The following is a 22912-nucleotide window of genomic DNA, read 5'->3' as shown; positions in this document are numbered from 1 at the left end:
ATTTATGGCAACTGTACACAACTGTAGTATGTTCTTTGTGTTTCACTGTTGCAGTTATCACACTTGGGTTGATTCCCAAAGCTGAGGAAGGGTGGAGGCAGTCAAGAAGTGTTAGGACTGGCTAGTAGGCCTTAGAAGACTGCTGTAGCAAATCCGGCTCTGGATTTGGAAAATATTGGTAAATGGTAATGCTTGGTGAAGGTGTGTACAGAACTCCAGGTTGCAGCTTCCAGAATGTCCCTGGTAGGGACTACCCTGAGAAATGCTGTAGAGGTGGAAGGAGCCCTAGTGGAATGTTGTCTGATCCCCTGTGGGGTAGGTTTTCCATGGTGCTTGTAGCAGAAATGGATGCAGTGTGCTATCCATTTGGAAATAGTTTGCTTTGAAATGGCCCTACCCTTTGTTCCTGTAGCAAAGCTGGCTAGCAGCTGTTCAGATTTTCTGAAAGGTTTAGCCCTGTCAAGGTAGAACCTGAGCTGTCTGTGCACTTTCAAGGAGTGCAGGATCCTTTTCCCTTTATTCTGAAGGTTAGGGAAGAAGGTTGGCAAATGGATGGATTGGTTTAGAGCCACATTGGACACCACCTTAGGCATGAAGGACGGGTTAGTCCTGAGGGAAACCCTGTCAGCATGGAAAATAATTAAGGGTTCCACAGCCATTAGTGCCTGCACCTCAGACACTTGTCTTGCTGAAGTTAAGGCTAAAAGCAAGGCTGTTTTCCAAGAGAGGAATTTTATTTGCTGAAGCTGCAGGTTCAAAAGGGGGAAGCGTGAGCTTTTCCAGTACAAAGTTAAGGTCCCAGGCAGGGGTGGGTGCTCTTCTAGGGGGGGCCTTAAGTTGTTAGCCCCCTCTTAGGAACTGTTTGAGAGGGTGTGAAAATAGAGGTGGCTCAGTATTACAATGAGCTGAGATGGCAGAGTCATGAATTTTAATGGAGGAGAAGGCTAGGCCTCTGTGGAGTAGCTCTGCCAGGTAATCCAGGATAAGAGGCAAGGAGGGCAAGGCTGTGTCCTTCCCTTGAGACTGATTCCAACAATATCTTTTCCACTTTTCAGCATAGGATTTCCTAGTACTAGGCCTTCGGGCTTCAAGAATGACGTCCAGCACCTGTCTGCTGAGGGTTGCTGGTGGAGTATTCAAGGGATAAGCCAGGCTGCAAGGTTCAGGGATTGCAATTGTGGATGCAAAATCTGTCCCTCCTGCTGTGACAGCAAGGTAGGAGTCTGGTGAAGGTGCCAGGGTGGCACTGTTGCCAGACTGCGCAAGAGTGGGTACCATTGCTAGTGTGGTCAGTCTGGGGCAATAAGAATTGACCTTGGCATGTCCTGTTTTATCTTGAGTAGTACTTTTGAGAGGAGGGGCAGAGGGGGGAAAGGCATAAATTGAGAGGTTTTCCCATTGAAAGGATAGGACATCCACCTTCCAGGCTCTGCTGTGAGGGTTCCTGGTGCAGAATTTGCTCAACTGGTGGTTCTCGGGCGAGGCAAATAGGTCCACCTCAGATGTCCCCCACCTCTGGATCATAAGGTTGAAGGTGTTGGGCTCCAATTTCCATTCGTGTGGGTCTAGGAGATTTCTGCTCAAGTCGTCTGCCCGTGAATTTTGTTTGCCTGGTAGGAATTGAGCTTGTAAATGCACTTGGTTGCTCAAGGCTGTGTTTCACAGGGCCATGGCTAATCTGCAGAGTGGTTAAGAATGGGTTCCCCCCTGCTTGTTTATGTACCACATAACTGTGGTGTTGTCTGTCTTTAGCAGCAGTTGCCCTGGAAGTATTAGGTATTTGAAGGCTGTCGAAGCATTCTGTACAGCTAGCATCTCCTTTTGATTGATGTGCAGGAGAATCTGGACTAGGCTCCAGTGGCCCTGAATGCATTTACCTGCCATGTGAGCCCCCCCCCATGCATAGTCTGATGCATCTGTTGCCAGGGTTTGGGCAGCGAGGAGTTGAATGAAAAGCAGTCCTTTGCTGTGGTTGCATGCTTCTGCCCACCAAAGGAACTCTATCCTTAGACAAGGTATGATTGGAATGACCATTTCCAGGTCCTGAGAATGCTGGCACCAAAGACTTTTTAGGTATCATTGAAGTTTCCTCATATGCAGTCTTGCATATGGAATTAGCAGAATACATGAGGCCATGAACCCTAGGGCTTGCAGTATTTTTCTTGCCGATAGCTGGGTTCTGTTGGCCATTTGGTTGAAGAAGTTTGTCAGATAGACCTGTTTTTCCTGAAGTGAGGAATGCCATCTGGGAAGTTGTGTCCAAGCTTGCTCCCAGGAATACTATCTTTTGACTGGGTACCAGTTGTTATTTCTTTTCATTGAAGGTGTACCCCAATGAAATGAGAAGGCTTTTTACAAATGCCAGGTGCTGAAGTAACAATTCCTGACTGCCTGAACCAGGCAGTTGTCCAAGTATGGGAAAATTTGGATATTTCTCTGCCTGCAGTATGCAATGGCTGGAGCCAGGCACTTTGTGAATACTCTGGGCACAGAAGATAAACCAAAGGGAAGTGCAGATAACTGATAGTGCATAGAACCTGCCCTGAAGCGTAGATATTTTCTGCATGACTCCTCTTATGGGGATGTGCAGATAAGCTTCTTTTAAGTCTAGAGTCACTAACCATGCATCCTTGGCTAGCATAGGGAGAAGCTATTGCAAGGTAAGCATCTTGAATTTTGGGACCACCAGAAAAGTGTTGAGAGTTAACAGATCCAGGATTGGGTGCCAAGAACCCTCTTTTCTGGGCACCAGGAAAAGTCTGGAGTAGAAACCCTGGTCCCTTTTTTCTACTGGAACAGGCTGAATACTTCTGATATTGAGCAGAGAAAGTACTTGCTTTTGAGCCTCTGCCCACTGGTTTGGAGGAAGGTCTGGAAACCCTCTTGGGGTTGGCAGTGCATGGAAGTAGAATCTGTACCCCTGGGATACAATGTTTAGGACCCATTTGTCCTGAGTAATGGACAGCCAGTTTTTTGCATGAAGGGCAAGTTTTCCTCCTAGTGGCACAAGTAATTGGACAGGGCTGGGAAGGGTAATTGAAAAGTCATTATGAACTTTTTCCATAAGGGGGTGGCTTACCACTCCCTGTTTTTGAGGTGGGGGGACGTCCATTGTTTAGATCTCTGCATAACCTGAGACTGTAGACTGGGTGGCCTGTTTCCCCTGGGCTTAGTCTGAGAAGGCCTGGAAGGAGCTGTAAAGGACCAGTTTTTAGAAGGCCAATGGCTGCTGAATCTAGGTGGTTGCACTTGTAAGAAATATTTAACAGTTTGCATAGATTTAGCTTTTTCTTCCATCTTTATAAGAACCTCTTCTGCTTTGTTGCCAAATAAACAGTCTTTGTTTAAAGGAGTGTCTAGTAATTTGGATTTGACATGATCTGACAAGGTTTGTTCCTTCAGCCAAGCATGCCTCCTCAGAACAGACCCAGTGACTGCAGCCCTGCAAGATGCTTCTAGGGCATCAAAACCACACTGCAAATTATGCTTACTAACTTTGTTGGCAGTATGCAGTAGCTCTTGTAAATCTTTATTTTCTGCACAATCTGGAAGTGACACCATTTTTTGTTTAATTAGTTCCATAAATATGCTGCTGGTACTTCAAAATGTGAAACTGGCAATTTAATGCTCTGATGGGAAGAGTTGCAGATGTATATACCTTCTTACCCCATCTGTCTAAAGCTCTGGAATCCCTGTCTGAAGGGGTAGGACTTTTTGGCTGTAGTAGCCTCAATACCTTTAGGTCCCTGGGAAATGATCTCTGGCTCTGCAGCAGGATTCTTGAAGAGAAATTTGTGGGAATCAGGTACTCTGTAGTACCTGTCAGGTTTCCTAGGGGCTGGGGTAAAGTATCTGGAGTAAGACTGGATTCCATAAAAACATCATCTACAACATCTAGGACAGGGGGTATTGCTAGAGGCCTGTGCCGAGGCAACTCTAAAAATTCCGAGTCTATTTTGGACTGAGTGTAGTCCTGGCATTTCTCAAAGTATGCAAGGTTTCACCAAAAGAAAAGTCCTCTGGAGGGAGGCAGAGGGAATGGATTCCTCTGCATCAGAATCCTCAGCAACAAAAGGGCATGCCCTGATAATCAGAAGGGTCAGAATCTTTGGACTCCTGGTCTGAAGAATCAGAATGTAACTTAATTCTTTTGTCTCTTAGCAGGAGAAGGCTGGCTTCTCCTAATTAGGGTAATAAGGTCTTCAACCACTCTAAGCATTTATTTTTGTGGCATGGGAGCTTGAGCATGCATTTTGGTTGGTGGTTTTCTGGGCGTAGTGCGTACTCTGGGCCTCAGAAACTCGGTAGGTTTAGCTAAAATGAAGCAGTCGGTTTAATACGAACATTGGTAAGTCAGAATACACCCTTAGAAGCTGGTGCCTACACAGTGGCTCCAGACCCATCCAAGGTAGAGACATCCGCAGGTTCCATAGTACAAGAAGCATCTTGCGGCATGCCGGACTCCGAATGGGTCTCAGCAGAGGCCTGTGAATCTGTAGAAGCTGTCATCAGGGGCTGCGAAGGTGCCTGAGTACTGACGAACTGACGACTAGCTTAATGGCAACGTCATCAGCAGTTTTGGACCTATGCAGTCTGTCTTTATCATTATGTTTTTTTCAGATCATCGGTAGTTGGATGGCTTATCGAAGCTATTTCTGAATACAGAGAACGAGAGTGAAAGAACTTAGCGAAAGATAGCCCGAAAATGAATGGTTTGGGTGTTAAGGCACAAAACCGACAGTGGGGAACGTCGTGGTCTGGGCTGAAACAGGTGACACAGTAAGAATGAAAATCTCTGAAGTATTTGCTTTCCACAGGCAAGACAATTAACTTTTTCTGACATCGGTTAGAGCAAGAAAAAAGGTACTTAGCTTTAGAAGACTTCAGGATTGCAAACTCAAAAATTTCAAGTAGTGGCCGACCGGCACTTGCGAACTGCTTCTGCTTTGGGTTCCCACTCGGCATGAAAGACTGATGCAATGGCATTGGCTGCCTGTTTTATACCAGATGACCTGACGTCATGGAAGAGGTGACAGCATCTGACGCAGGAATCCTAAGACTCTGGTATTCGGGCCAACTGAGGGTTACCTGCAGGCAAATAATCCAAGTGTGATGACTGCAACAATTAAACACGAAGAACATCTGCTCTGAGCTACAGCACGATGGCATAAAATTCACGGAACCAACTGATATTGCCAACATCCTGGCTGACAGGTTCTGTACCAACTTCACCCCCCCCTCACCTCCTAAAGGGCCCATATCCATACCAGAAGAATGCAGTGTCCCTGCAATCACAACTGAACAGGTGAAAACTTCGCTATCGAAAGCCAAGAACACAGCATCCATGGGACCGGACAATATCCCTGGCTACTTTCTACATGAGCTTCAGAATGAACTAGCCCCCCACATAAGCACCATGTTCAATCATTTGACAGGCTTTGTACCCACTGAATGGCGCACAACAGTTGTACCACTTCCACAAAGTGAGAGCCACCATGGACCATGGGAAATATCACCCTATTAGCCTGACGAGCCTGGTCTGCAAGGCCATGGAGTGTATTTCATGGAACTCAAACAAGGATATTGGTAACCTCCAAACTCTGGACCCCACCCAGTTTGGATTTGTGAAGGGCAGAACATGCATCTCCTGAACCTGGTCGACATCTTTGAAACAGTCACTGGAAGAGGGTAAGGCAGTCCACACAGCCTATCTCAACCTCACCAAGGCTTTCGACACCACCCCCCATTCTGGTATCAGATAAACTCACCAAGCTGGGTATAAATCCGTACGCCACAAGCTGGGTTGCCAAATGGCTCACAGACAGAACCCACACGGTAAAAATTGCGGACTTCAAATCTGACACCAAACGTGTAACAAGTGGAGTACCACAGGGTTCAGTCTTGGGTCCCCTCCTGTTTGGAATCTACTTCCCTGAAATACAGGCCAACATAGAGGGCCTCTGGCTGACAAAGTTTGCAGATGACTGCAAATTGGGTGCCACAGTCGAGTCCCCAAATGACCGGGACATCCTGCAAAAGGGCCTCACTAAGACTGATGCCTGATGTCAGAGCCATGGCCTGAAGCTCAAAGTAAAAAAATGCATTGTCATCCCTATTGGTAAAAACTCTGTATCCATGGACTACCACATAGGTGGCAGTCCACTTAACACCGAAGGTATGATAAGAGACCGTGGGGACTCTAGTGGACAGTAGCCTCTCCTTTGATCATCACATCGCCACAGTAGTCAGGAAATCCTTCTACATAGCACACCTCATTATGAAAAGGTTCTCATCCAGGAAAAAAGAAGTCACTGTCCCCCTCTATTCATCCCTCATCATACCCATTATAGAGTACAGCGCCCCATTTGGAATATACCTTACAAGGCATCTGCAGCAGCAGCTAGAAAGGCCACAAAAGTACCTCACAAAGAGGATTATGGGACTCTGTTACCCTATGCTGACTGCCTCAAAAAACTCCGGCTTTACTTCTTAGCATCTCGCCTACTCGGAGGTGATCTCTGCCTAACATATAAAGCTATGTCAAACCCAGAGCTGCTGGACAGGCTACACCCTAAAGAAATCCCAATACCTCAGAGCCACACACTCTAGAGACCTAAACCTAGACACCACTATTAACAGAACATGCTGGAGGGATAGATTCCTGTCCCAGAGACTTCCCATACTCTGGAACAGACTACCTGTCTATGTCAAGCAGAGGTAGCCACTAGCACTCTTCAAGAAATATCTTGATGAGTGGATGGGCAATAGCAAATTCACCCCAGGCATCACATCGTTGGCCCTGCTAGACAGGGGCACAGGTAAATAGCATCCATGGCTGGAAAAACAAAACAAAGAAAAAAAACATAAGCCTCTGAATGTCTGCACACTTGTGCCCAAACATTTATGGCATACTTACAGGAAATTGATTATATTTGTTTTTTTTAACTGGGCATGATACCTATTTTTCAGAGGAGGCCCAGAGAGAAAGCTGCATAGTCAGTCATCAGCAGAAATTAATACAAGTTCCACACTCAAAGTCAACAATAGTAATTAATGAACTATTTTCAATACAAAAGTACGCACACACAAAAAAAAAAAAAACGGGTGGTAGTGCAACTTATATTTCAGATATGGTTAAATACACATACAGTGACTCTAGCAATGTTATCCAAAGCATACAGTATCCTATTTCAGTTCTGACAAAGAGTGCTTGCTTAAGTAGTAGGTAGTATTGGATTCTTATACTGCAATCAATAACAAAATTGTAAACTTTGCTGTGTTGAACTTGGCTAGTTAGCCTCACTGGAGGTTGTTGAATATGGCAGCAACATGTAGCACAAGGTGAAGAGGGGAATTTACATTACAGTAACAACTTTATTATGCTTTGTTAGGAAGAGTTCATAGATTCTATTATGAAAAACTGTTCAAAAAGATTCCAGCAAAACCAAACTTCACCATCACACATTAAATTCTATTCCACATCAAGAAAGGAATGGGGTACACTTGTAGGTGATGCTCATTTTATTCACGGATGCGAATACTCCCATGACAATAATTGGTGAAAAGTTGGACTGCTGAGAAACAGGACACTACCGTGCGACTCCTGGGCTGAGGAAGTCCCAAGATGTACTGCAAACAACATACCAAAGTAAGACTGGGTGAATTCACTAGAAGATCACAAATATCAACAAAAGTCTATCTTCATGAACCTAGCCATAATAATAACTGAAAAATAAGAGTCCATAAATGTACATATGTAGTGCTAAACACTGAAGCTTTGGTGACAACGCTTACAAACGTGTTACACACCCTTCAAGCAAATGAAGGTGTTCAGAACAGCAAAATGGCACAGATGCAAAGACTCTGTGTCTGGACTTAAAACTGCAAATACATTTTTTTACTAGATAGTAATATTTTCATTTTTCCCCAAAGTATGTATGATTCAGGAAGTGGCCTCTTAGAAAAGCAGGAAAAAATATTTGTCATTGTGGCACAGTTGCATCAAATATTTCAATACCAATATTTATTTATTTACATGTCTAATTACAGAATTTTATATATTCAATTCAGGTTAAACTTTCAGGGTAACAGTTACACAGATGTTCAAAGTGACGTGATTGTAACAACTATCTCAAAGACATCTCGGTCTGAACATTACTTATTCAAAGCACAAGCATTTAAATTATGTTTTTGTCCTAATTTCTGACGTCACTGCTTTCCACTAATTACCAACTGTTTGACAAAAAGAGAGGGAACAAACCTTGTCAGAGCCAAAACTGCTGTTGTTGCTGATGATAATGTAGCAGCACACCACCACATCCAGAATAAGCAGTTCTGTGACAGTTTCACACTATACTATACTATATGTGGTTATCTTAACCCGCAGAACAAGCCACCCATTACCAAACTCAGTTCTTTTTTCAGTCTCTTGATTATAGCTGGATTACACATCTGCCAGGATCTTCCCAAACGCCTGGAATGTTGAACTTCTGATAATGCCAAGCCAGACAAGGCCTCAACTTACTTCTGGTTTATGGACTCATTCACAGGTCATCTGCCATCACTGAATCTGGATGCCAAAAGACCATAAAACATTTTTATAACTAAAATTATTTATATTTATGTAAAGACTCCTCTTCATTGGCCAACATACACTCTCTCTGAACAGCACACACATGCAATGCTTAGTGCAAGTGAGGAAAAGACATCAGTGCAGAAGTAAAAAGGTACTGTTCTGAAATAGTTTTGGGGGTAATGCCATTAAAGAATTATTTTATTGGGTAGAGAACCTAGACTAGTAATTCACTCTCTCCCACTACACCCAGAGCATTCAGTTAAGGAGAAATACACACACAGATCAAAGAAACAATGTCTAATATCATTAGGTCAAATAGAAACATAAAGGTACACAAGCAGGAACTAATTTTGGGCAAGAAGACAGGATAGTTGTCTCAAGCCATTGGTTCAGCCTAACTGAAGACAAGGATACAAACAGAACTTAATGACAAACTACAAGCATTAGAATACGATATATCCATAAATCAATGCAGTCTGGTTCTTGCATGCTAGGAGTAACAGCAGTGGGTACAGTACGGCAGACTGCTCACAGAGTAACAGCAATTGCTAGAATGTGGCAGGAACTGCAAGTTAGTTCCAGTACCTAAAAAGAAGGGTGGGGGAACGGGGCTATGGGGAAAAAAGTGTAATTTGTTTTTTGCTTAAGCTGCAGTTTACTTTTTAGAGAGTCAAAAATTTCAAAATTTCAAAATCAAAACTCAATTCAACAGGCAGCCATGCAAAACAACAAATTAAACCACTGTAGCTACAGACAAGTTGACCGAAAACTTTGATAGTTATTTAAGCATCTTGAGAATATAACCAATCTTTTTTGAATAGAATAGGATAATCCAATCTTGCACTGCTGCCAGAGTTACACATCCTGAAATCAAGGTTGCTAAAAATCCAGTATTGGCTGTGGGTCTTTTGTCTCACAGAACTTAAGGAAAATGCAACAGGGATGAAGCTTTGATTAGGATCCTAGTTGAACCATACATAATTAGTGGCATGTTGCAAGATGGGCTGGGCAAGGAGAAAGGCAAAAACAGGCTTTCCTTGGTAGTTTCGCTCACTCCACTGGTGAAACCTACCAACAGGTGGGCGACTACTGCAGAAGAAATCTGCTTGCCCATGCTGCATAAGTGCTGTGCAGTTCAAACAGAGAGGAATGTGACACCATACCGCATACCCTTCTCTTAGCACCAGTAATTGTTGAGTCTGCAAGTTGTCGATGGGGTTAGGGAATCCCACAGGACTGTCAGAATATCCCACTTCCTACCACCACAACTCCTGCTTCCCTGAAAAGGAAATAAGCTAATAAGAGATACAGAATAAATGGGCTGCAGTGCTTTTGCCCCATATGGAGATTACTAGCTCCTACCCTTGTGCAAGAATAAATGAGCCAGTGGGTAGCAGACAGGGCAGCCATTAGGCATTCTCTTCAGGCCAGCAAAGCCAGCACACTGTTCAGACAGGACAGACATATAATGTTCTTAAAAATGGCCAAAATGCATTATATTATTGAAGAACCACAGTCCAGAATTGGCATTATGTTCAGCATCTACTTGTGACAACTTTTACCATAAAAGCAGGGCAGCCCAAAGCAGCAGCCAATAGTTTAAGACAGGTGTAGAGTGCAGCTGAATCAGTCTGGAAAGAAAATCTGGCTACAGAAGTTGAAAGTCACAGGTTACCCTGCACTTCATCTCTTCTGGTCTGCTAATGGGAGGTGGGAGACAGATATATCTATTGCAGGAACAGGAAAGAAAAATGGACATAAGTCCCATATATACAGAACAGACATTATGGTTTCAATGTCAGGAAATAATACAGTCCTTCAAGGGCAACATGATAAAGTCCATGGAACTCCAGCCCCAGAAAGCTAACACTTTTCACATTTAAAATTACCAACAGCTCTTATGTTATTAAAAGGAACAGACTAGTCCAACATGACAATGCCAAGCCAACCCTTTTCATCTTCATGTGTTTTGTATATAAACAAAACTGATGACGCAACCACAGTCAAACATTACAGACGCTTTTTTTTTTTAAATAAAAAGATGCCCCTGACCCAGCACTGCCACAGGCTGCTCCCTCCTGGCTTCCTTGGTCATTCATCCCTGCATCCTCCAGCTGTTCCTAGTGGAGGCCCTGGATATAACCCTTTTCCTGAAGGGCCCTTTGACTCCACAGGGAGTCATAGGCATGGGGATCCAGTAGAGTAGGAGCCATGCAGCCTGGTAACTGCAGCTGGTGCAATAACGTCAGGACAGTGTTACCACTTTCTGCATTAATCTGAGTTGATCTGCAAAACATCTGGTCTACACTGCCAATCACAAAGGCATTGGGTTTCCAAACATTCTCTTGCACCACCTTGCGTCAGGGAAGCTAGTTTTCAGCAACTGCCCCCTCATCACCCACAACCCTGCTAGACTATTAGCAGCTTGAGTCTGTTCCTGAACTAGTGTTGCCAGTAGAGCAGATGGAAGCCCTGCCTCTGTGACATCAGGCCAAAGTACCTGTATGTTTTAGGAGACTGAGAACTTTACAGCCTTGCCTATAATCCCAGTTGAACCACGTTCACTTCAAAGTCCCCTTCAGACAAAAATAAAGCCATTTTAAATGGACCTTACCATTTATATCTGAAGCTGTTACAAAAGGTCAGAGTAGCCTCCTAACATATACGACTCTAGCAAGTTACAGGATAGCCTTGATATGCTGTCAGGGATTAGTCTAGGTTACATGGCTAATTGCCAAATGGTGATGTCAGCAGAAAAAGCGAGCTGGTAGCAAAAACTGACTCTGGTTCCCTGTTGAGGTAAATCTCCTCCCACACTCAGGATTTTATATAATCAACTTCAAGGTCCTACCATTTTAGAGGAAAAAGGGGAGTTTTTGCTTTTTTTTTTTTGTCTCGTGCCTGCTGATCCTCAGGCCTTCAATTACTTGATCATCCCAGTTTGTTCTGCATGCCTGAAAACTGGTCATTACAGGCCATCATCAAGTTAGCTATCAGGGTTAACTTACTTTTCCCTTTCTTCTTTAACCCACTATAGTACTGGCCAAGAGACGCATGCTTCTGTGCATACATTACATCAGAGTACAGCACAAATGGGCTGCTTGGTAGGCATGCATGCATATCTCAGTCTGCACTGCTGCATGCTGCAGCACCCACCTCTACACAGCGTCCCATAATGCAACGAGTCAGGCTTTGTCCTAACCCCATCCAGCTTCTCCAGTACTAAGGTCAATAGGTGGCCCCAGGGTCATGTGGTGTGTAGTCAGGACTTTATCCCTCTGTGCTAGAGTGCTGGTTTTGCAATCAACTGCCCCTTTCAGTCAATACACCAGTTGGCTGTTTTGATGGTGACCAATAACCCACTGTTATTAACGACCAATTAAGATTTTAAAAACAAATAAGAATGATTACACAGAGATGGTTACTATCTATAAAACACAATTCGTACAAAGATGTGAAACACAGTAGTGCTGATGAAGGGAACATACGGCTGGCATGCTTGAACTGTAGTCATTCTTCTACAGACTAGTACTATTCATCTTAAATAGGTTGCATTTACTTACTTTTTTAAACTAAGTTTCACTTTGTTGCCATGAAGACACTTAACATACCAATTTACAAAAACTAGCATGTGCATACATTTCACTGAAAATATGCTGATTACTACCACATGCTGATGACCCCTCCCAAATTTTAGTACAGAAAAATTAAGGGGGACATGAATATTAATGTAAATATTTAGAGGGAATAAAACATGAATGGATGAAGGCATTTCTTCATTAAAGGATCTTATTACCAATGAGACCTTCTTTTGACTGGCTCACTTGAAGCCCCCTTCAGCCAAGGCACTTAAACCCCTGCACTGATGTGAATCCATTATAAAAAAAACTCAAAGGAATGAAAACAGTACAAGATCGAAGTATATGAATGCTCTCTCTCACTTATGAGTCACAGCAGACTCCTACATTGACCCACCTACCAAACAACCACTGCTATCCTCTGGCTGAAATAAAGAAAAAAAGCTTCCTTCTCAATATAACCACCAATACTGGTAGGACTATTGAATGAAGTCCAATTTAACACAGACAGAATGAATGTGTAAATGCGTGTCAGAATCACCCCACAGAGATAAAGAAACCCTTCCCCTTCCGGTTTATGTATAAAGAATAAGGCAGAAAATTTTGAGGGTATTAACAGCAAGTAAACTGTGCAGCCAGTGAAGTCCACTTCCAAAGGCAATGCAACTCTGCTGCCGCAGCTGTGAACCAGCACACACCTACTCATGAAGGAATTAATCTAATCATGTCTACACCTTTTTTCAAGGCAGCCAAGCCCAAAAATAGTTAAGAAAAATACAGTTTTGTAATAAAAATTAAAAACACACAGCATCCTAAAACAGAAACTGAACACATCCATAAATAACAGTTTTAACTTGCAACTTACACCTGGTATAAAAAGGTAAGAAACAACATGGCAGTTTTAGTGCTATTATATCCCAACGTGTGCTTGCACACAAACCACAGAACAGTTCTAGCTCCAACAGGGTTCTGACACCATCAAGTTTATCAGTGATTGCTGGAATATCCAACAGTATCTTGACAGACTACTCAACTGAAGTGTTGTATCCTTGTCATATAGAAGTTCTCTTCAAGATGCCAAGTTAGACAATCTAATGTCAACATGTGGGCAACAACTGCCTCACGTCAGTGTGCAATGTAAAATAAGGATTGCATAACAATGCATATAAATCAACAGTAACTTTTCATTATTTGTATTATTATATTACAGACAAATTAAATTAATACTTAACAGGACAACCATACTGAAATAATTACTTTGCTGCTCCCTAAAGCTTTATATTTACAATTCACTTTCTTTGTAACATAATTAACATTTTCAAGGGCCCTAGCTTTTTCAGTCCAAGATCTACTATACAGTGGGAGAATGATGTTCAAATTATCTTGTTTTCTGCCTCTGAACTGTAGGTAATAACACACGCCGGAGTACTTTTCGCTATCAGCTGCTGACAGTGTTCTGTATTCCAGAAGATTTAGCAGTCCAGGTGTGTAATGCTCATTTAGGTATTTTTCTTTACACTAGTTTTCTACAGATTTCTTCCCTGCAATGAAAATCACACAGTTAGTAATGGAAAAATTGACATCTTGCACACATTATAACCTAGAATATATCTAAAATATTCACCACGGTTAGAGCTCTCAAATGTCTTTAAAAAACAACAGAGAGAATTTGGTGAAATACACTGATTGTAGCAAGCCACTGTAAATTCACTGCCACCTAAAAGAAAGCAAAAATGATGACCATAACACAATTCTGACCAACATTTTTCACTAATACAACATCCCTTTAGGAAATGTAGGATTCCTACAGAAGTCTGTACCACTAAATTCAAATGGTAGATCATTGTTCACAGTGCTGCCTAATGCCATGACAGGAAAGTGCTGCTTCCAAGCTCATCTATGGCTCTAACATGAAGAACTTCAGTTTGATTCCTGCACAGTCTCTGCAGCACGGATCACAAGTCTGCCCTTTGTTTTTTTTCTTCATGGCCAAGGAGGGCACTCTCCATAGCAATATGCACTTATAACAGGTCCTTCCTTATTAATGAGACAGGCAGGCCAGATGCAACAACTATACCAGAAACCTTTTTAACTAACATCTTTATAGCTGCCATTTACTTCTCCATTTGCCATGGACTGCAAAGAATAATGTTATATGCCACGGATGCATGTCCACACAGCAGTTATCCAATTATACATGAAAATATAATCAACACTAACTGCAAGAGAAACAGGAAAAGTGCTGCTGCAGTACAAATACAAATTCCAGAAGTAAAACAATTAAAAAACTATGGCTCAGACAGCTTCATGAGGCACTATCTGATGGCAACTTGCACAAAAGTGCACACGAGGTGCTGGCGTGAAGTATACTTGGAAGGAGGAGCTGTACAGTACATTCAGAAAGCACAGTCACAATATGATCACTGCTGCAGTACAACTAATTTACACATTGGAATTTGCTGCAGGCAGACTTCCATCCCTCGAGCCACACTTCTACAGCATTCAAGCATTCTCGGACCAAAGCTGGTCTCTTCCCTCTGCCAAAGTTATCAGGCTGTCACTTGGCTACAAAAAGGTATAGGAGTTGCTGCCATCTTGTGTTCTTTTTCAGAGTAAGAGATCACCTATAAGAATGTGCAACAGTCCTTTAAAAACATTCAGGGCATAATGTCAGGCCTCCTCCCAGTGAAACCTACCAAATTACCCAATATATGCAACAAGCAGGGTGAAAGCAAACTATTTTGTCTATGAACAGGACTAGATCTGCAACTAGGTGGCACCACCTCTCTATACAGCTTGTAATGGAGGTGGAAGTGAGCCCAAAACAAATGAGATGATGATGAGAAAGGGTCCCTAATGCAGCAGTGATCCTGTAATTCAACTGCCTACAAGTATGTTTAGCACCCTTCACATAACTGTATGATAGTAATTATAAGCATCACTTCATTAGTCCAATTTTTTTATACGCAGGTGCAGTACTAAAGCACATAGCCATCTAAGAGGCAAGCTTGACCCCAGATTAAAGCAGGGCTTATAACACATCGGTAAACTACAGTGGCAAAACTTGCCCTGCTCCTGGAGAGTATGTCCAGTTTATAGTATTTAGAGACATTGTGAATGACAGTCCAAGTTGCTGCCTCACAGGTTTGCTGAGATGACACATTAGTAATAAATGCTGCAGTAATGGCAACTACTCCCTTACCAGAATGAATCTTCATCCGATCCTTGAACATTTTACCATGACTATCACCGCAAAAGAAAATAAAGTTAACCATCCACCTAGAAAAAGTTATATTTAGAAACAGGTCCACTTTGCTTTCCTGGCAGAAACAAGACAAAAAGTTGGTCTGGCTGCCTAACATCTTTGCTTTTATGTTATGCCATAGTTATGTGGGGACTTTTCCATTTTTTTGTACGTCTGGATAAGTAAAAAGAAAAAAAAAAAAGACATAATTGGAACGTTTGGTTAAATACTAACACCCAAGGAATGGCTTGTTCAAATGGCTATATTAACTTTGTAGAAGTCTGTATATGGATTCTTACATACTAGAGCTTGTACCTCAGGCATTCTCCTGGCAGAGTTGATGACCACTAAAGACAGGGTCTTCCAGGAAAGGAAAGTCAAAGCAGTTGTGGTTACTCGCTCAAAAGGGATGACAGGAGTTTGAAACAAGTTAAAGTCTCATGGAGGAAAGAAGGTTGTCTGGGGAGCTTAAAGTGAAGGAGACCTTTCAGGAAAAATTTGATTGACGACATAAAAAAGAAATGTGGGTGCTGCAAACATTCAAGCTGAAATGGCTGCCAAGTAGACTGTAACTGATGTATAAGCAAAGTGTCATTAAGTATCCTATGCTGCGGTAAGGGGAACCAGCTACTGGTTCCAATTGCCTAGATCTGCAAACTATTTAGTTAGGGTAAGGCTTCTTGATGTCAGATCTCCTAGCCTCTTGGAATATGCTTTGGGGAAAACTGATTCCTGAGTGGGAAAGACTGAAACTGCAACACCAGACTCATAAAATCTGACTGTACTAGAAAAGTAAAGTTCTGTCTGAGATCTACCAAATTAGTAGATCTTTAGGGAAAGGTCGCAGAAACAGCAAAAGGTACCAGATGAGTTTAATCATCTGGGCCTTCTTTTCCAGTCAAAACCTTCCATCAGCACTACCCAAATCCTATGAAGATCTAAGCTAGTCTCATGCCAGTTCCATGGATCCTCAGCTGATGTGTGAAGCACTCAAAATGCCAGCGTTACCAGAACTTTTCTTAGCTCTTCAAGCTCCCACTGGGTCTCAGTGGGATTTGTGGGATTACTTACTAAATACCCCCACACGAGTAGCATTATTTTGAAATTATAACATTTGGGTAGATTCAAAAGTAGTGTTATACCTGTGGGAAATGAAGCTACAGGATTCCTTGCAGTACAGCTATGTCAAAAACCTTCCCTACTGCTGGACTGTGCATTCAACTTGTAGTGTTCTGTACACATTAACATTACACAACTTTGCAAACTTCAAAATGCCTGGTGGCAAAATGCTTTTGAAGTATATTGCTGCTGTACTTGCTGCCGTAGTGAAGTGACACCCAGCAGCCTTACAGAAGTTAATTATACTTGCTTTAGCAAAAGGCAACACAATGGGTCATCATCCATTTAGGCTCTGCGTATTGACTGATAAGTCTTCTTCTCCTTCGCTTGCGGCTTATGCCATCTGATATATGAAGCATCATATCCAGTGGATTTGGAGTGTGATTTCCAAGGTTTTGGAGATGCCAATGGTTTGTTCTTTTCATATGTTATCTTAACTACTGTACAAAGAGAATGAATGAGAAAATGACTCCCATGACTATCATAAATTATCTTGCTGTGGTGGCCTATTGCTAAGAGAATCCTATGAGGACTGACTGAATCTTTGGCCATTTCTGAGCTGTTGATACCCCCCAAAAAGCAGAACTGAATTTGAAAATGATGCTGACATAACTACAATCTGTGGTATCTTCTGTGAGAAACTTTAACTAGGATGTTACATTAGATGTGATAAATCCACAACTGATCTATTTGAAGCCAGAACCCTGACTTATTTGACTGAAAGAAACCCATACCTCTCAACTGCCCCAATTTTCACAGAATTTCCAGATTTTTGCCTCATAATTCTGGTCTGCTCATCATAAAATTTGGGGTTTTCTGACAAATGTCAGGATTGAAGTAAGAAAAAAATGACAGACATTTAACTTTCAGAATTTATACCCTTCAGAAAATTCATGCTATTGCAAAATCTGTTATTCTATCTACTTTCTAAATTTTTAAGAGCAATACTTAAAAGTTGTCTCTATTTTTGGACCTTGTCCCCCCCATTGCTTATGACTTTGCCAGGATTTCTTGTGCCAAGAGGTTGAGAGGTATGAAGGAACCCAGTGAGTTGCTTTCCTTACCAGAAACATAATCTTCAGTTGAATGGCTTCATGCACCTGATGACACACTGTACATCAGCTCCTCTTGCATTTCTTAAATCTTACTGTACAACCATGCTAAACTGTTTGAAGTATCCACTTCTTTACAGTTCTCTGTTGCCAAACTGACTCTTAAGCTTTCCTCCTATGGGTACTCAGAAAGGGAAGAGAAAAAAATGGCAGTCACTGTGAAGATATAGGGTTATGTCCACCTATTCCCACTGATGATAAACTGGTTTTCTTTGAACCGTCTGTTGACACAATGGTAAAGAATTACTTACATATAAAGAGATCCTTAATTGTTAAAGTCTCTTGCATCTGAGGATTGAATGCAACGTGCATTTCCTAAATAAAAGTTTGATTTGTCCATGGTCTGCAATATTATATGATTGTTTACCAAATAATTATTTTGGTAATGATGCATTTAGTTCTGCTCTAGCATCTACAATTCAAAAATGCTTTAAACCACAGTCAGCCTTCTAAAGATAACCCAAACATGGCAATTCTTGATGCATATTTTAAAGGGTGAACTCTAATTTTGTTGACTACAGCTACTAAGCTCTACTCCTGCTCTCTTCAACAGGTGGCTCTTGGACCACAATGTAGTCAATCAAAACATTTCATCCAACCAGTTCTACCTGTTTTAGTAGTTTCCTAGTGGAGTCTTGTCATTTTCTCATACCCCCTATACCCATTTGTGAGGACAGATCACTGCCTTTATAAGAGTTAGAAGAAAAAAAAAAGGTAGAGGTTACTAGGTAAAGGAGTGAGGGTAGGGACATCTGTCGTACGTTACTTTTCCATCACTTTAAAATGCAAAGCAAAATGACAGCTCCATTTGGGATGCCTCTTCCCCTGATCATCAGGCATTTTAGAAAAGGGTTTTGTTAGCGCACAACAACACTATACTGCTACCAATGAGCACTTCAGCTTTATTTTCCCCTCAATTCATCAGTATTTTGTTAAATGCTGATCTCTGAAGACAATCTTGCTTTATGCCACAGCATTACTCCAATATCATCATCACACCAAGAATGTACTTCTCCATTGCTACACAAAATGTCACAGCTCACGTCAAGACACACCAGACAGGCATCTCAGAATAGGGCTTGACTGTGCACAATATAGCGGTTTATAACCTTTTTATGTGTTCGAGACATGAATGCAAAGAAATTCACCTTGAAAGGTGAATTTCTTGGCATCTATGTCGGGCACACACAGAGTTATAAAAAGTGAACTGATCGAAATTCTGTATAGTGCATGGAGCTTTACCTGCTTGCTCTAGACATACTTCCCAAAATAGGAACTAGTTGTAAATAATGGCTTGTGACCAGAAATATATCATTCATTTAAATAAAAGTCATTTCAGATATTTCTTTTGCAGTACAGATCTAAAGTCTTTTTGGAAAATTTATATTTTTTAATCTAGTTGAAAATCAGTGAAGGGCTCTACTATTGCATAAATCTCATCAGCTGTCAACGGGCTGCATTAATTTCACTTGTGTGACTTTTGAGGGAAGTTTCCATCTAAAGTTTATACCATTTATACAATTCTGCATTTTAGGTGCGTGGCTTTCTTGAAAAACATGCGTTTTATGTCTTTGTGGAAAATAACATATATTGTTTGTGCGGAATCCAGGAAATCATCCATTTGGGTCGTATAAAATTGCCATCTTGCCTAAGATTGTGTTGAATAATCAACCTTCTCTTGCCATGGGAGCAGAACAGAGCGGAGATGCTGAACAAAAACATGCAGAGTCAAATACCTCAGCTTCTCCATCTCCAGCAAAACAAAGAGCCAAAATGGATAACACTGTCATAGTGGCTTAGGGAACACAGTCCTCACTATATATCATAAGCTGAATGTAATCAAGCTTCAGGAAATTCCAGCCTTTCAGTCTCTTTTAAAAGGTCTGTCCAACACTCGGAAACTGAAAAGCCATCAAGTTTGACATAAAAACTAACGTTGGAGACTATCAAAGCTAACAGGATTTCACTTGCATTTGCAAGCAGGAAGCTTGGCTTGTTTTTATTAGTGTAGGTTAGCTTTGTAATTTTAATATTAAATAGACTCAAGATTAGTGTTACATTCCACTGCTGTGCACATCGCTAGGAACGGCAATGAAACTCATCCATTTCTTATATACTCAGTATAGCCCAATTGAACACCTGTGTCCTGCAGTATATAGTAATTTATGCATACTATTTTATTTTAGTTAATAAGCTACTTGTTTATCCTGCCCAACAGTGTGTTAAATTAATATTTACACAACTCTCTGTTTGGATTTAAAGAATTTCTAACTATGTTTACACAAATCTCAGAGTTCAGGGTTGCTAATTGCTTTATTTTTATTGAATTAGCCATGGACAGGCTCTAGTCTCTACCCGCTCCATTTGCCCCTTGCTGTGTTCAGGCTCACTCCCCTCCCCTACCGCAACCCCACGTTCCCACCCCTGATCACCCAGACTTATTCTAACCCTGGCCATAGCCCCTGACATCACCCACCAATCCAATCAGACCTCACTTAACTACCATAGATACATAACCTCACACAACACATTATCTACCATAGTACCTAACCACACAACAAACCTATCATATATCCTCCATTATCCACCACCCCCACACATTCAGAGTCCCAACCGCAGCCCCCCACAAAAGTAAATTATATCTACCTTAATTACATTACCTCGACCCACTACTTAGACCATAGCCCATCTGAATACCCACTACAATACTTCCACTACATGACTAATCCCCCATCTCTCCCACACTCTACACACCAAACAAACCCCCCCAACTATCTACCACTACAATGATACCACTATATTGTATAATTCTCACTCTATGTTCAGCTGCTCCTTTTACAAACTACCATTCCAAACTAGACTCTCCCCACACTATTCAAACACCTATCTACCCCCTAAAGATTAACACCACTTCTTTCTTAATTTCACCTACCATCTTAAGCATTACAAATATTCAACATACATCCTACAGACTTCACCACCTTAAACACAACTCAAAAAAAAAAAAATACCATTTTAAAACCGACAAACACTTATCAAAACAACTGCAAACGTTGGTATCCATTCTAGCTAGACTAACTTTAGGTGGGGATATTCCCCCAAATACAGGCCCCAAACACAACTCCATATCTTCTCAAGGACAATATTTATTTAATCTACCAAGAAAAGGTTCTGACCTCCTATTTGTAAATGTAAACCTCAGAAGTACACTTAAGGTCCAAGAACGTCATGCCACTCTATCCGTATACAATCCAGATATTGCTATCCTAACTGAAACTTGATTAAAAGGACACATATCTGATAGTGAGATCACCCTTCCAGTTTGCATCATAATTAGGGCAGACAGAAAAGAAAAAAAAAAGATGGAGTAGCAACCATGCTTTCCAAGACTGCCCTCACCCTCCTACCACTACACCTTAATATACCTAACCAAAATAATATAGACATCCCATCCACTAAACTACAGGTTAACCATAATGAGTCCATTAGAATTATAGCTATCTATGCCCCTCCTGGCAATAATATCCCCACTATCTCCACAGTAGAACACAATCTCCAGTCTATTTCAGAATCAGTGGCTCAAGAAACCATCATAATGGGTGATTTTAATATAGACTGGGCAACCTGTAATTCACATACCCCTAGCAACTACGTAAATCTATTTGGCTTCTCACAACTTATTGAATCTCCGCCCAGGGTAGACAAAAAAATCCAAACACCAATCTATACTAGATTGGACACTGACAAACTCCACCTATGCCAGAACAGTGGCGGTCTCCCAGACAGTCTCAGTGACCTACCTATTAAGGAAACATGTCAACCCTATTAAACTTACCATTTACAGTCAAATCCACAGTAAGCACCCAAAAAAAATTTAACTGGTCCCCACTAAAGGTCATGCCTCTTGACACCCACACTACATCCCAGTCGCACTTTCCCGGTAAACAAATTTAAAATAAATAAATAAATAAAATAAGCTAGTTAAAAAAAAGAAAAAAAAAAGTGCTAATTATTTTGACAGCTTTCAAAGCCATGAAGCAGTTAGGGGGATCTGTCAGAAATTCAGTGCAAAACTTTGTTACGTTTACACTCATCTTTCATGGCTCTTTATGCTCCAGATTTTTGATGAATGTCCAGATCTTTGCTCATTTGTTTGCTCTGTTCTTCTTAAACTCCATAGTTCATAAATCATGGAGGACTGAAGTCAATGAATAGCGACATACATTTGGGTTTCAGAGTTCGTACCTTTTAAGGAGTGAAAAAAATAACTTCCAGCGAACACATCCTGTTATTCTAGATATTTTCTAAATTTGTAAGAGGAAGGGACATGCTATCCCTTCGAACAGCAGTACTGCTGCTGTAATTTACTGATCAGTACTAGCAGATTTGACTACCTATTGCTAGATCCAACGTTAAAACTTTAGCAGGGACTGCTTAACATTTGTTAAGATTGGGTCTCGCACAACTTTAATGCTTAACGGATTTGTCTATTTTTCTGAATTTTGGAGCGTAATCACAGCACTCCATATACTACAGTGTTTGATTGCTAACATTTCTTCCAACAGTACACTTTTAAATGTTGGTCCCCACATGAATTTTAAAATGTTGCTATCTTGCTTCTGTCACAGCTCCACTGCTAACAGTTTTTGTGCTTTTAATAATGTATGTTAATTCGCCATTAACATAATAAATAACCATAGCAATAAACAGCAATGCAAAATGTTACAACTTCAGTCAACCCCCCCTCCCCCCCTTCCCACTTTCAGTATCAGAGTTCCAGTTGGGAAATGCAGTTCAGGTGATTCAGAACATTTATTAACACGGAATACTGCTATTTAACGGTGTGTGTTCTGCGTATAAAATGCAAGCCAGAATGTTCCAGTGCCTAATTTTGTCTTCCAGAATTATTTAAAATACCAATACTTTGTTATTTCTCTGCAACAGTAAAGTGTTATTTTAAATGTCACAGCTCTAGATAAGACACTTCCCCATGTCACAGCTCCAATCATTATACAGTTCAAATATTTAAGAATATTGCTTATTACTACAGGGCTGGCATTTCCAAAAGGGGTAGGGGTGGAGACAGACTGCGGCAGAGCCAGGGCACAGAATGGGTCTGATGCCGAGGGCACCAAACTCCCTTGCTGCACCCCTGGCCTCCTCTGTCAGGCAACCATATGGGCATACTGTCTTGGAATGTAACATCTCACAGATTTGAACAGGCAAAGACTATGACTAAAACAAGAATGAGACCTTTGCTAACTTAGAAAAAGAAACTGCTTGA

General features: G+C 41.4%; 1 protein-coding gene across 2 annotated transcripts in view; it reads right to left on the bottom strand.

The window, feature by feature from the left end:
- Positions 1–7105: 7105 nt before the first annotated feature.
- Positions 7106–22912, bottom strand: part of DNAJA3 (DnaJ heat shock protein family (Hsp40) member A3) — a 911667-nt gene continuing 895860 nt past the window's right edge. For both annotated transcript variants that reach the window (XM_044089330.1, XM_044089331.1), the window contains one exon: positions 7106–13694. Coding sequence is in view for 1 of the 2 variants with exons in the window: in XM_044089331.1 (XP_043945266.1) it covers positions 13672–13694 (23 nt within the window). In the remaining variant the exon portion in view is untranslated. The remainder of the gene's footprint in view (positions 13695–22912) is intronic.

Source organism: Protopterus annectens, chromosome 12.part0 (assembly GCF_019279795.1).
Source record: "Protopterus annectens isolate FY-2018-M chromosome 12.part0, PAN1.0, whole genome shotgun sequence".
In the NCBI taxonomy this organism is placed as follows: Eukaryota; Metazoa; Chordata; order Ceratodontiformes; family Protopteridae; genus Protopterus; species Protopterus annectens.
The sequence above is the reverse complement of the archived record's forward strand: the minus strand, read 5'-3'. Positions and strand labels throughout refer to the sequence as shown.